The following is a 14,181-nucleotide window of genomic DNA, read 5'->3' on the forward strand; positions in this document are numbered from 1 at the left end:
TGCAGTAATACACAGGTACACATCATGAAAGGATCGAGCCTCTCTACTTGATTGTAAAGCGGGGGGAATCGAACGGATTGCAATGTCACAGGATTTCTATTATGATAGTCTCTATTACAGGTCTCTAAGTTGAGTTATTTTTCTACTGTTTGTTATCCACAAAATTACAAAATGTAAGACTCAAGATGATGCATTACACCACCAGGCCTAAAGAGATTGGATGGGAGCGGTACACATTAATATGCTGATAATGTTGTCTTTTGCTGCTTATAATCTCATCGTTAATACATTGCAGCCGGCCCCCGGGTTGTAGGCATCTGGCTGTGTAAGAATAACTAATGATAATAAAGGTCTTAGCAAAAAAAAAAAAAAAATACACTAGTCACAACCATTCAGCATCAACTTATGTCAAGCATCCTAATATCTCTCCCCCTATTTATTGCTTCTAAAACTACCCAAGATATACGAAAACGATATAATGATACATTGACAAATTAGGCATAATCATAATATATGTCTTAATTTCCAAATTCCAAATCCTAATTTAAACACCCCCCCCTGACCCGAATGAGGCCCCCACCCCCTCCCACCTCACCGGTGTGTGTTCCTGTGGCATCTGTCTCATAATCTTGTCGTGATGGAACTACTTCTAACCGCAGTCCGTAGTGTACCTGTGGCTGCAAGAGGACTTTATGGTACCTAGTTCGCTTCGCCTACACTTCCTCCGCTTGGTAATCCAATAAGGATTGTACTAATGTCTCCCATGCACTTGCTGAATCTAGGGCTTTTTCATTATTGAGACGGTGCGCCTGCTGATATCTAAGGACACTCTCACTGCTTGCCCACTTTATGAACTCAGCCTTCTATCTCTCGCTATTAGGTCCGTCTTTCGATTTCCAATGCCTGGCGATTTCCCTTTTCGCTAATAGTAGCCCCATATCTACAAATTTGCTAGTCATCTCAGTCTTGGGCATGTGAGGGAACCAGTGTAGAATGCATGTTGCAATATCAAAAGTTAAGTGTCACTCCGTGGTCAGAGCCAGCGTGTCTCCCACTTCTTCCCAGTAGTCGTCCCCTAACTTAGGGCACTCCCATAGCATATGTTCCAGCTCCACCCCTTCGCTCGCGCATCAGGGGCATACTGCTTCCTCCACTTTAAAATACTTCTTAATCCTACCTGGTTTTAGGTATGCCCTGTGCAGGATATAGAAATGTACCAGTTGAAACCTGGCATTCCTCGTGCTTTTCCAATCTCTACGTATTCTCTGTTACCATGCTTTCTCCGGTATTGGTTTCCCGATGCCCATTTCCCATTTGATTTTCAATGTATCTAATGGTGCCAGCCCTTCATTCAGCATTCTAGAGTATAGACATGTGACCGCTTTAAAAGTCCCTGCCACCATCATTACATATTGGCATGCCTTTGTCGTTTTAGGCTCGATGAGCCCTTCCCTCCACTGTACCCGTAATGCATGAACCAGCGAGGCGTGTATTAAGAATCCTCCACCGGGCAAATCGTACCTCTCTTGAAGTGCTTGGTAGGGTAGCAACTCCCCATTCTCAAGTTGCCAAGCTAATAAAAAAAACAAAAAGATGGAGCACCAGGTCCGAACGGTATTCCCTTTGCCCTGTATAAGGAGGATCCAGATATATGGGCAGAACATCTCACCAAAGTTTTCAAAGAAGTAGTCCGGTTAGGGGTGATACCTGAGTCCTGGAGAGGGTCCCTTATATCCCCTATCTTCAAAAAAGGAGATTGGGCCCTGCCTGAGAACTATCGATTAATAACCTTACAGGACACTGATGCAAAACTGTTTGCAGGGATTTTGTTAACAATCTTATCTGACTGGGCAAAGGACAATTATATTCTCCTGCCTAACCAAACCGGCTTCATTAAAGGCGTAGGAACAGCTACCAACATCTTAGCTCTATCTGTTTTAATCGACAAGGCAATTTTAAAAAACAACCTTTGTATTTGTTTTGTTGATTTTAAAACCGCGTTTGATTGTGTGGATAGAGAACGTTTGTGGGGAAAATTACGTATACAAGGGATTCCACCTTTGTTGTTACATCTGATTAATCGCCTGCATATACACACTTGGGTCAGAGTACGTATCGCGAATGGTCGGTCACTTACCAATGAAATACCAACGACAGGCGGACTGAAGCAAGGGTGTGTATTGGCTCCTTTATTATTTAACCTGTTTTTAGCTGATTTGACGGAGGCCTGAATGACATAAATGCTCACCCACCTAAGCTTGCCGATAAACACGTATCAAATCTACTCTATGCAGATGATGTCCTTCTTTTAAGCAATACAAAGGTGGGCTTACAACGTTTAATATCACGCACATTGGAGTACGCCACAGAAAATAGGATGGTAATAAATTAAACTAAATCTAAAGTTATGGTCATCACAAAAAACCTGAGACGGAAATATAATTCGAAATGGTTTCTGGGAAAGGAGAACTTGGAACAAGTTGAAACCTATAGATATCTGGGAGTCATATTTAATGACAATGGCAATTTTACCCCTCAGAAACTTGATATCAATAGGAAAGCAAATGCTTTAACAGCTGCATTTAGGATTATTCAAAAATCAACGAGTGACCTAACCTATCAACCTCTCCTTAAAGAGATATCTGCCAAATTACTACCCTCCTTAACCTATGGCAGTCAATCAATCAATCAATCAATCATCGCATTTATATAGCGCGCTACTCACCCAGAGGGTCTCAAGGCGCTGGGGGAGGGGGGTCCGCTACTGCTCGAACAGCCAGGTCTTGAGTTGCTTCCTGAAGGCGAGGTGGTCCTGGGTCAGGCGGAGGTGGGTGGGGAGGAATTTCCATGTCTTGGCGGCGAGGTAGGAGAAGGAGCGTCCCCCTGTGGTGGCTCTTCGGATGCGGGGGACGGCGGCGAGGGCGTGGCTGGTCAATCGAAGCTGGCGTTTGGGAGCGTAGAAGTTGAGGCGGCTGTTGAGGTATCCTGGGCCTTGGTTGTGTAGGGCTTTGTGTGCATGGGTGAGGAGACGGAAGGTGATTCTCTTGTTGACCGAGAGCCAGTGCAGGTCTCTCAGGTGTCCGGAGATGTGGCTGCGACGGGGATGTCCAGGATGAGTTGTGATGAGGCGTTCTGGATCCGCTGGAGTCTCTTCTGGAGTTTGGCGGTGGTTCCGGCGTAGAGGGAGTTGCCGTAGTCCAGACGGCTGGTGACGAGGGCCTGGGTGACCGTCTTCCCGGTCTCGGTGGGGATCCACCGGAAGATCTTACGTAGCATGCGCAGGATGTTGAAGCACGACGAGGAGACGGCGTTGACTTGTCTGGTCATGGAGAGGGAGGAGTCCAGGATGAAGCCCAGGTTGCGTGCGTGGTCTGTTGGTTTGGGTGCGCTGCCTAGGGCAGAGGGCCACCAGGAGTCGTCCCAAGCGGCGGGTGAGGATCCCAGGATGAGGACTTCCGTCTTGTCCGAGTTCAGTTTCAGGCGGCTGTTCTTCATCCATTCGGCTACCTCTTTCATCCCTTCGTGAAGGTTGGCTCTGGCGGTGGCGGGGTCGTTGGTAAGGGAGAGGATCAGCTGGGTGTCGTTGGCGTAGGAGATGATGTTAAGGTTGTGCTGGCGTGCGATGTCTGCGAGGGGGCTCATGTAGACGTTGAAGAGGGTTGGACTGAGCGAGGAGCCTTGAGGGACGCTTCAGATGACTTCGGTGGCTTTAGATCTGAACGGAGGGAGACGGACTCTCTGTGTCCTTCCGGCGAGGAAGGAGATGATCCACTCCAGTGCCTTCTCCTGGACTCCGACGTTGCTGAGGCGTTGTACTAGGGTACGGTGGCAGACAGTGTCGAAGGCCGCGGAGAGGTCGAGGAGGATGAGGGCCGCTGTTTCTCCGTTGTTGAGCAGCGCTCGGATGTCATCGGTGGCTGCGATCAGGGCGGTCTCGGTGCTGTGGTTGGCCCGGAAGCCAGACTGCAAGGGGTCGAGGGATCTGTTCGTCTCGAGGAAGGCGGCCAGCTGCTTGTTGGCGGTCTTTTCGATGACTTTTGCAGGAAACGGGAGCAGCGAGATGGGGCGGTAGTTCTTGAGGTCGGTGGGGTCGGCCGATGGCTTCTTGAGTAGGGCGCTGAGTTCGGCGTGCTTCCAGCTCTCCGGGAAGGTAGCGGTGTCGAAGGAGGTGTTGATGATATCCCGCAGGTGGGGTGCGATGACAGCGTCGGCCTTGTTGAAGACGTGGTGAGGGCAGGGGTCGCCTGGCTAGGGTTCGTTGTGCTGGTGGGAGGGTTCATGTTCAGGGAGGTCGCGAGCTGGTCGGCTGTGATCTTGTTCCAGCTCCTGCGTGCAACCTGTTGCTGGTGGTGGTGGATCGTGGTCCTTCCGAAGCTGAAGTGGACGCAGCTGTGGTCCGTCCAGTGGAGTCCGGTGGCGTGGCTGAAGGCAATGTCCTTGCTGGATGAGAAGACGGGGTCGAGTGTGTGTCCGGCATAGTGGGTGGGGGTGGTCACCAGCTGCTTGAGTCCCAGGTTGGCGAGGTTGTCCAGCAGGGTGGAGGTGTTGCGGTCGTTGTTGTTCTCCAGGTGGAAGTTGAGGTCCCCTAGGAGGATGTAGTCAGCGGAGCAGAGGGCGTGCGGGCTGATGAAGTCGGCAATGTCTTCGCTGAATTGTGTGCGTTGTCCCGGGGGTCTGTAGATGAGGGTGCCTCTGAGGGTGGTCTTGGGGTTGATGTGGACCTGAAAGTGCAGGTGCTCGGCGGTTGCGAGGGTGTCGTCGGTGTTGGTCGTGATGCGGATGGTGTTCCTGTGGACGATGGCGATGCCTCCTCCGGTGTGGTTGATGCGGTCCTTTCGGATGATCTTGTAGCCGTCTGGGATGGCGATGGCGGTGTCGGGCGCTGAAGAGGCGTTCATCCAGGTTTCCGTGAGGAAGGCGACGTCTGGTGAAGTAGTGTCGAGCAGGTTCCAGAGCTCGACGGCCTGTCTGTGGACGGAGCGGGTGTTGAGCAGGATGCACTTTAGGTGGCTGCTGCTGTTGCTCGTCGAGGTCTTGAGCACTGCTGGAGTGGTGCAGGTCCGGATGCAGGTGAACTTGCAGGCGTTGCAGCAGAAGGGTCCGTGGGTGCGTCTCGGGGTGGCTCGGTAGCACCCCGGGATTTTTCCGGCGTTGAGTGCGTAGAGTTCGGTGGCATCGTAGGTCCGGCGGGTGGGCAGGGGTCTGCGGGGGCCAGGGGTCCTGGCACTGGGCGCGGTCCAGGCGTGGACGAGCGCAGACGGGCTTACCTTTGGCGCACCTTCGGCGCTCAGTCGGTGCTCCCGCTGCGCGCATCCTCTGCGCGGTCGCTGAGGGGGCGACATAAGAAGGGAGCCGGGAGGGCGGGTCAGCTGGGAGGCGGGGTCGCGTTCACCAATCGTCCGGCGAGGGGGCGGGGCCGCAGGCAGGAAGCGGCGGGAAAACGGGATCAGGCTGAGCGGGCGGCCCTGCGGCGGCTGGGGCGCTGCTATCGGCGGCGCTCGGAGGTGAAGATCTCAGTCAGCAGGGGGCTCTGGAGCAGGAGCGTAGAGGAGCGAGGGGGCGACCAGGCCAGAGGCGCAGTGGTCGCTCCCCAGGTGCGGGCAGGGTGCCCTTAAGAAGGGAGCCGGGAGGGCGGGTCAGCTGGGAGGCGGGGTCGCGTTCACCAATCGTCTGGCGAAGGGGCGGGGCCGCAGGCAGGAAGCGGCGGGAAAACGGGATCAGGCTGAGCGGGCGGCCCTGCGGCAGCTGGGGCGCTGCTATCGGCGGCGCTCGGCGGTGAAGATCTCAGTCAGCAGGGGGCTCTGGAGCAGGAGCGTAGAGGAGCGAGGGGGCGACCAGGCCAGAGGCGCAGTGGTCGCTCCCCAGGTGTGGGCAGGGTCCCCTTAAGAAGGGAGCCGGGAGGGCGGGTCAGCTGGGAGGAGGGGTCACGTTCACCAATCTTCTGGTGAGGGGGCGGGGCCGCAGGCAGGAAGCGGCGGGAAAACGGGATCAGGCTGAGCGGGCGGCCCTGCGGCGGCTGGGGCGCTGCTATCGGCGGCGCTCGGCGGTGAAGATCTCAGTCAGCAGGGGGCTCTGGAGCAGGAGCGTAGAGGAGCGAGGGGGCGACCAGGCCAGAGGCGCAGTGAGGCCTTAAACGGAAAAGATGCAGTTATCGTTAACAATGCTATCGCAAAAACTTTTAGATCTTTTCCACTTTCCTAAAACGCGTCACAAGCCCAAGTTAGGCTGAAATTTGGTCTGAATAATCAGCTGTAAGCACGAAAGGGTCATGTAATCAAAGTATGGAATAGTGAAAAATGATAAGGAGAACTTAATGTCGCAGCTATTGTGGAAAGAAATTGAAGGTAACAATAAATCATCTGCAGTTGAGATATCTGGACATGGCTGTGGATGAATTTGAGGTGATTTGGGCCTCCACCATAACCCAGGAATCATTTAAAAAAGTTGTTAATAAAACAACAGATTATCTAACATTGATAAGTGGCAAGGCTACTTTAGTCAAAAGGAAACATGCATGGTCCATAATGAATGGCTACACAAAAAAGAGGGTACAGCAATATTTGGACATGGCATGGTCATTGAAAAGTAAACAGATTTTCATTAAAGCACGATTTGGAGTATGGCCGGGCCAATCCCATGCACCACCTTGGAAAAAGCTTGAAAACAACATATTGTGTAGGCTATGTAAATCTGGAGAGGAAAATATTATCCATCTCTTGTGTCTGTCCAGAACTAAAAAATGAAAGATTAACAATACTAAAAAGACTATTTATTGAAAGAGGGATAAGGACATGTAGACAGGTTTTGATCAGATGTCTTTGTTCAGATGATGTACTCATTAACTCTGCTTTGACAAACTTTTTAACAAAAGTATGGAAACAAATAGAAAAGCATGAAATTGGAAACTAATAATGATTATATCTTCCTTCAAGCCTTAACATATATTTTTTTATTATAAGCAGTTTTTAATAAGGACCTATACAATTTTTAAAAGACTTACTGCTATTTAAAATGTATTTTTAAGGAGGTATTGTCATTCAAATGTATATAATGGAGTATTGTATGGAGTATTGTATGAATTTGCGTTTTTGTAAATATTTTAATTAATCAAACAATAAAGATCTATCTATCTGCCATTTTCATATAAATCCCCAATTACTTGGATCCGCGCCTGTTCCCAGTCCTGTAGGGGTGTCCAATCGCCTCTGTGGGATAACGCTGTAGCCATCTGGAATTTCGGGCGCATAGGGATGTAGGACTCTCGCTCACGCTGTGAGCGATTCCAACACAGTCTCAGTGTCTTTTCTTCCATGGATAAATCTCTACGGTCTAGTCTCTGTTGCATGATTATGTATGATATAACATGGTGTTCTCTTACTATGAACCATTCAATGCAGTGTGCCGTCTAGTCATTTATACCTTGGAGTAGTTCTGTCACTCTGTGCCATCTAGTGCAGTGTGCTAACTATTGCTGTATACCTTCTAGTAGTTTATTTGCTGTGTAGTGAGGAGTACAGTATACCTTGGAGTAGCTATGTTACTCTAATCCATCGAATGCAGTGTACCGACTAGTACAGTATACCTTCTAATTGCTCTGTTGCTCTGTGCCATCTAATGCAGTGCACTGACTGGCACGTCACCAGGGGAGGGGAATTCATATCGCCCGGCGCCCGAGACAAGTTGATTTCTGTCAGGGGCAAGAATATTTAATGTCTATTTTGTCCCACGGACAACTAGACATTAAATCAAAAGAAATGGAGACGTCCCTACTTGGCCCCACCCCTCCAGCTATCGGCTCGGTGAGTGGCTGGTAGTGTTCTCTCAGATGCAACTTCTCTTGGCTTCTGGTTGTGGCTTCAGCACGCATGCATAGATGTTGTGGGCACAAAAACAATGGTCTGCCTATGAGAGCTCGACAAGTCTCTCTCGCTTAGTTTACTAATGCCTTAGTATTCGTGATGGCACAGGATGCCGAATACAGAATGAATGCACAATTTATTTTCCTTGCAGGCTAGTATTTTAAAAACACATGTTTTGTGTTTTACTAGCAGCTAATGCCTGTGTGGCTAGTGCTGAAAACTGGACACTTTTACTCCGCAAGCTTATGAAGTAGGGGATAGAGGCAGCAGAAAGAGAATGAAACCGGGATGAGCAAGGAGCAGGGTCTTTGAGAGCGGGTGTAGACTCTGCCAGTATATATTTTTTCCTTCACTAATTGCCACAATAACACACAAAGGAACTCCATAGTAAAGTCATTTTTTCTTGCGTTAGATTATAATAAGAACGCAATATAAAGTCTGCTGAGGCATAGTAACTCCTTTCTTCCGTCTGTTTTGTTGTCCGTTTTCACTTGCTCCTGTGGTGCAGCTGTTCAAAGAAATCGAAAGTGTGGTGGAGATTGCGCATGCAGGATAGCGAGTTTGCATTTACAAGCCTTATTTACTGGTGCGCCAGGAAGCCTTCCTGCATGGGTGGCACTGGAAAGGACCGTCTCATCTGGCGTGCGGGGTCCCTTTGGCTCAGATTCTCCTAACCATGGTGGCTGTGCAGGGGTTGGAGTAGTCAGCTGTAGCTGTGCTAAAGAGAGCACTGGAGTTGGATGGTGCATCAAGTTCCGGGCCAAGAGACCCTGATTTGCTGCTCTCCGGGCCCAGACCTTGTTATTCGGTTCTGATAGGTGAGCTTTTGTTCTGGAGAGGCGCTGACAAGCTGTCAGTCTGCTTAGGCATTTCAGGGTATTTTCATTTTATGTTTTTATTAGTCTTATGTGTAAAATGTGAGAGTTATGCTTTTGGCTCTTTTCGCTACATACTTAGCCCAGTATTTTAAAGGCCTTTGTTTGATGTGGTGCTCATAGCCGATTTTTCATTGCTTATGGGTGACATTTCCGTGGTTGCGGTGGACTTAAAACGAGTGACATTCTGCTGCCAAATGTTGGCCACCTCAAGTGACATTTTATTGTGAGTAAATAAATAACAAAGACATGTAAAGAAATGCATATCAGAAATTAACCCTTTTGAGAAATGAGAACTGCAGCGAAGCACCTGAAATAGACAACCTAGCCTACAGGGCATGTTTTGAAAACAAAACAAGTAAAGAACGTGAGGCTGTCTGTCTGAGTAACCAATGCCTAATATTAGGAATTAATATAATCTGCAATTAACTAATGTAGGAATATGTTCAATATAATTCTCAAAAATACTTTGCCATCATAGGGGTCCGAGCAGGATATTCTTTTCAGATCTAAATAGTATGGATCCCCAATGGTCTGAAAGAATACCTTTTTAAAAAGAAGCAGCGATCTTTAATATAGTGCTTCAACCTGCACTCCTGCCATTTCTAAGCACAAACAAAACACATAACTGCACTCTACAGGGGATTTATTGATTGAAGCTGTATCATTTAATGAGAATTAGAGTGAAAACAACATACTTTTTAGTCAACCCGTACTTTGCCCAACAGTAATACTGTCTCCATTTTTCTCCATGCTCTCTGGAAAAGGAACTACAAAGCAAGCACTGCGACCTTTCCCTACAATCCTACCAAATTAGGTGGTGTTTTCTTCCCACTTTCACCCTGGACACAGATTTTGTCTGAAATTTGATATGAGCAGATATTTGCCCATGTCCGTGATGCGATTAGGCTGTGGGAAGATTTGTGAAAACTTCCAAATGCATTATTTTGGGAGTGTGCACAAACTTCCCAGGGGATTCCAACTTTTAAAAACCCTCTTCACACCTCAGAAAATATTAATTCACAAGAAAATGTAGGTGTATCTTTTAACAAGTGCACATCTGCACTCTGAGCCTAACAAACTGAGAAGCTGTGCTATTTGTGAACTGAAGTTGAAGCAAGCATTGGCGAACAAGAGAGCCTTAAACAGCCAAAGAGACTAAGTGTGTGCAACGTGTGCCAAGGACGGCCAAATGCATACTAGATTTTCAGGATTATCACATAAAATAAACAGATACTAACTTAATCTCATTAGAACGAATTTGAATAGTAAGTGGTCATTTTGAAAGTCTGGCCATGGATTCTATTCTGACCTGCCCTCATGGACCTATGCTGGACATCACTGCCACCTAATCCTAAACTTCCTACAAACTCTTCCCCTTCTGCAACATAATTTGTATTTTTAATACATTTGTAGAACGTCCTACCTAAGAAGAGAACATTAGTGGCTTCTTCCATCCTTTCTGGAAATCCGTGGATATCTGTGCTGGCAGTATCTCTGCTCCAGTCAGTGCCAAATTAGGCACATGTTATGCAAACTGTTCCTGTCAGGTACAGCTTGTTTATAGAGAGCGCTTGGGTCGATCTATAGTGGGTGTGTTTGTCTGCGCGGGTGTAAGTCTCTAGGGGTGTGGCACTGCATGTGTTTGTGTGTTTGTCCATTAAGTGATGTATGAGTCTATGCATCTATAGCTTAGCTAAGTGTCTGTGCAATGGTGTTTGAGTGTGCAGTGGGTGTTTGTTTGTCCAGGGAGGGTGTATCATTGTAGTTGGGTTGTGTGTATGTGCAGTGAGTATGTCAGTTTGGCATGATGAAAGGGGAAGAACCAATTAGGCTGGAAGCAGGCCAGACATCTCATGACAGACAGCATCTCCTCAACTGCACATCATTTCTCATCTATTTCTTTTTTACTGCAACCCTGAGGTGCTCGACCTTAACTTTGACTTCAGAATATCGTGCTACCAGAATATTATATACAAAATATTGAGGGCCAACATTTTGAGAAGGTTATTGGTCAGTAAAGATTTACTATTCTTAACTGCAGACTCTATATTTTGGTTCTCAATATTTGGCAGCTTGATGTTTCTGCAGTAGGTATTTCCACATACAACCAACATGGATGGATGTGCAAATATGCTGCAGCTTATTTTGGGACCAGTATATCCAAACCACCATACCTAAAGTCAGCTATTCAAGATCCTTCCAACATTTTTGCAAATCATTGATAAATCACTGGTCAGTTTTATTAAAACAAAGATCCTTTAATGGCTCTGTGTCATCCCACGTAATTGATTTGGGGATAGGTGGGACAAGTTGGTTGTCTTACATGACATGTAGGTTTATTTTGCATTTTGTCCCATGGACGAGTAGTTATTAAAAAATGTCCACACCCCTGCGTCACACGTCTAGTAGCGCTGTTACTCTGTACCTTCTAAGCAATGTACTGACTTGTACAGTGCGGCTTCGAGGGTCTCTGTTACTTAGTAGCATCTAAGGCGGTGTACTGACTTGTACAGTATACCTTCTGGTAGTTCTCTTACTCTGTACCATCTAATGTAGTGTACTGACTAGTACTCTATATTTTCGAGTAGCTCTCTTGCTCTGTACTATCTTATATATAGTACTGACCAGTATAGTATGCTGGTGTACGCTGTAGTGTAGTGAGCGGTCTAGTGCTGTGCGCTCTAGCACAGTGTGCTCCTTCCAGATGTGTTGTAAATTAATCATATGTAAAACAAAAGCAGTGATAACAGCCTTTATTTGTGTCAATAAATCTCTAATTCTGAATCTCTTCTCTGCAGTGATGGTGACTCTGGATCCTGACACAGCTCATCCTCTGCTCCTCCTGTCTGAAGGGGGGAGGTGTGTGAGAGACTCGTACACAGGCACATGGAAGGACCTGCCGAACAACCCCAAGAGATTCACATCCTCCGACTGGTGTGTGCTGGGGAGCGAGGGGTTCACCTCAGGCAGACATTACTGGGAGGTGCAGCTGCTGCAGGAGGGGGGATGGTGGATTATGGGGGTCGCAGCAGAGTCTGTGAACAGGAGTGGAGACATCACATGGTCACCCGAGGGGGGAGTTTGGGGTGTGCAGAGGACATATTATGGTCATGGTCAGTACTCGGCTCTCACCTCTCCTGAGACCCCTCTGTCCCTTCGTGAGAAGCCCCTGAAGCTGGGGGTGTTTCTGGACTACGAGGGGGGGTGGCTGTCCCTGTACAACGCTGACTCCATGGAGCTTCTCTACACCTTCCCACAGGCCCCCTTCACAGAGAGGCTCTTCCCGTTCTTCTATCCCAAGTACGAAGCAGTGATGCTGCTGGTGTGAGAGCTGCAGGGAGCTCCAGCCCCTCATCCTCCCTCCCCACCCCCTCACACTGATAACAATGTGACCAGGAGCACAGGGAGAGGCTCTTTTAAATAATAAAACGCTCCCTCTGGGGGGAGGTTGTAATTCCAGTGACTGGAAAAGGCTACTTCCATGTAGATTTATTAACGTATCAATGTCAGCCAACCCCGATGTGCAGAGTCCACCCCTCATCTTTCATCTACAGTTTAAACGCCAACGTTCCAAAAGAAAATTCTTCACAATGACCCTCCACATGTTGCCACAACAACCATAAGCTTCACAACTAGTATCTCTTTTCTTTATACATTTTTTAAACTAGGGCTGACAATGTTTGTAATGTGAATCATACACCAAACATCATGTAACATATGATAAAGGCTCTGCAGAATTAAACAAGCATTGCCGTAGCCAATAGGTGTCACCTTTGGGTCCTTATAAGTGCTTAGCCAGAGCTATTGGCTTTAGCAATGTTTTTAAGGTATGTTGTAGAGCAGTGAAGCTGCTGTGCTCTGTACTGTAAATTTGGTGTCTAGTGCAGTGACGTGGGGGCAGTGGCATGGTGTGGAATGTAGTGGTGTTTTGTTATAAGGTGTGTGTTGGTGGGATGCGTGTGGGTAGTGTGCTGGGGTGCATGTGGCCTGTATATGCATCTTTACAACAAAAATCACCAATTGTAATTAATAATACTGGTCTACAAACTATTAAAAGAGAATAAGGGCAAAAGTAATATACATGTACCCATGGATCATTTTAACATATCTGTCGTCCATAGTGTGTGCTCCTGCCATAGGCATTGCCTTTAGGGAACCCGTTTCACTCGTCACAGATATCACCATATGATGAACCAGTGGCATCGCCGGCACTTACAATGGTGGCCTCTGCGCGCGTTTCCCCAGTTCGTGCCAGTCGCCCTCATCCTCCTCGACCTCTCTGCAGCATTCGATACAGTCTGCCACAGCACCCTTCTACATCGCCTCAATAACATCGGAATCCAAGGAAAAGCACTTGAATGGATCACCTCGTTCCTCACCGGAAGAACCCAGAGAGTCCGCCTTCCTCCATTCAAGTCCGAGGCCTCTGAAGTCATCTGCGGCGTACCTCAAGGATCCTCACTCAGTCCCACCCTCTTCAACGTATACATGAGCCCCCTCGCGGCCATCGCACGCCAACACAACCTCAACATCATCTCCTACGCGGACGACACTCAACTAATCCTTTCTCTCACCAATGACCCCAGCACCGTCAAAACTAACCTACACGAAGGAATGAAAGAAGTTGCCGAATGGATGAAACAAAGCCGTCTGAAACTGAACTCAGACAAAACAGAAGTCCTCAACTTAGGTACTGCCCCCTCTGCATGGGACGACTCCTGGTGGCCGGAAGCCCTCGGAAAAGCACCCATCCCGACAGACCACGCACGGAACCTTGGCGTCATCCTGGATTCTTCACTCTCAATGAACAGACAAGTCAGCGCCGTATCCTCTTCCTGCTTCAACATTCTTCGCATGCTCAGAAAAACATTTCGCTGGATCCCCTCCGAAACAAGGAAAACAGTCACCCACGCTCTGGTCACGAGCCGACTGGACTACGGAAACACCCTCTACGCGGGTACTACCGCAAAACTCCAGAAGAAACTCCAACAAATCCAAAACGCATCAGCCAGGCTCATATTAGACATCCCACGCAACAAACACATCTCTGGTCACCTTAAAGACCTCCACTGGCTACCCATCAATAAGAGGATCACTTTCCGACTGCTTACCCACGCACACAAATCACTCTACGACATCGGACCAGATTGCCTCAACTCTCGACTGTCCTTCTACACCCCCTCCCGCCAACTACGGTCTTCCAGCCAAGCCCTCGCCACTGTACCTCGCATCAACAAGACCACCATGGGAGGCAGATCCTTTTCATACCTGGCTGCTAAAACATGGAACTCACTCCCCGCTTACCTTCGCCTCACCCAGAACCACCTAGCGTTCAGAAAGCAGCTTAAAACGTGGATATTTGACAAATAATCCTCCTCCCCTCCTAAGCGCCTTGAAACCCTCTGGGTATGTAGTGCACTATACAAATTTTATGACTTGACTTG

General features: G+C 48.2%; 1 protein-coding gene across 1 annotated transcript in view; it reads left to right on the forward strand.

The window, feature by feature from the left end:
- LOC147710200 (E3 ubiquitin-protein ligase TRIM39-like) overlaps nucleotides 1–12,805 on the forward strand; it is a 125,777-nt gene extending 112,972 nt beyond the window's left edge. Inside the window, exon 6 of the mRNA XM_086920885.1 lies at nucleotides 11,536–12,805. Coding sequence (XP_086777011.1) covers nucleotides 11,536–12,065 — 530 coding nt within the window. The 3' untranslated portion in view covers nucleotides 12,066–12,805. The remainder of the gene's footprint in view (nucleotides 1–11,535) is intronic.
- The last annotated feature ends 1,376 nt before the right edge of the window (nucleotides 12,806–14,181 follow it).

Source organism: Lissotriton vulgaris, chromosome 5 (genome assembly GCF_964263255.1).
Source record: "Lissotriton vulgaris chromosome 5, aLisVul1.2, whole genome shotgun sequence".
In the NCBI taxonomy this organism is placed as follows: domain Eukaryota; kingdom Metazoa; phylum Chordata; class Amphibia; order Caudata; family Salamandridae; genus Lissotriton; species Lissotriton vulgaris.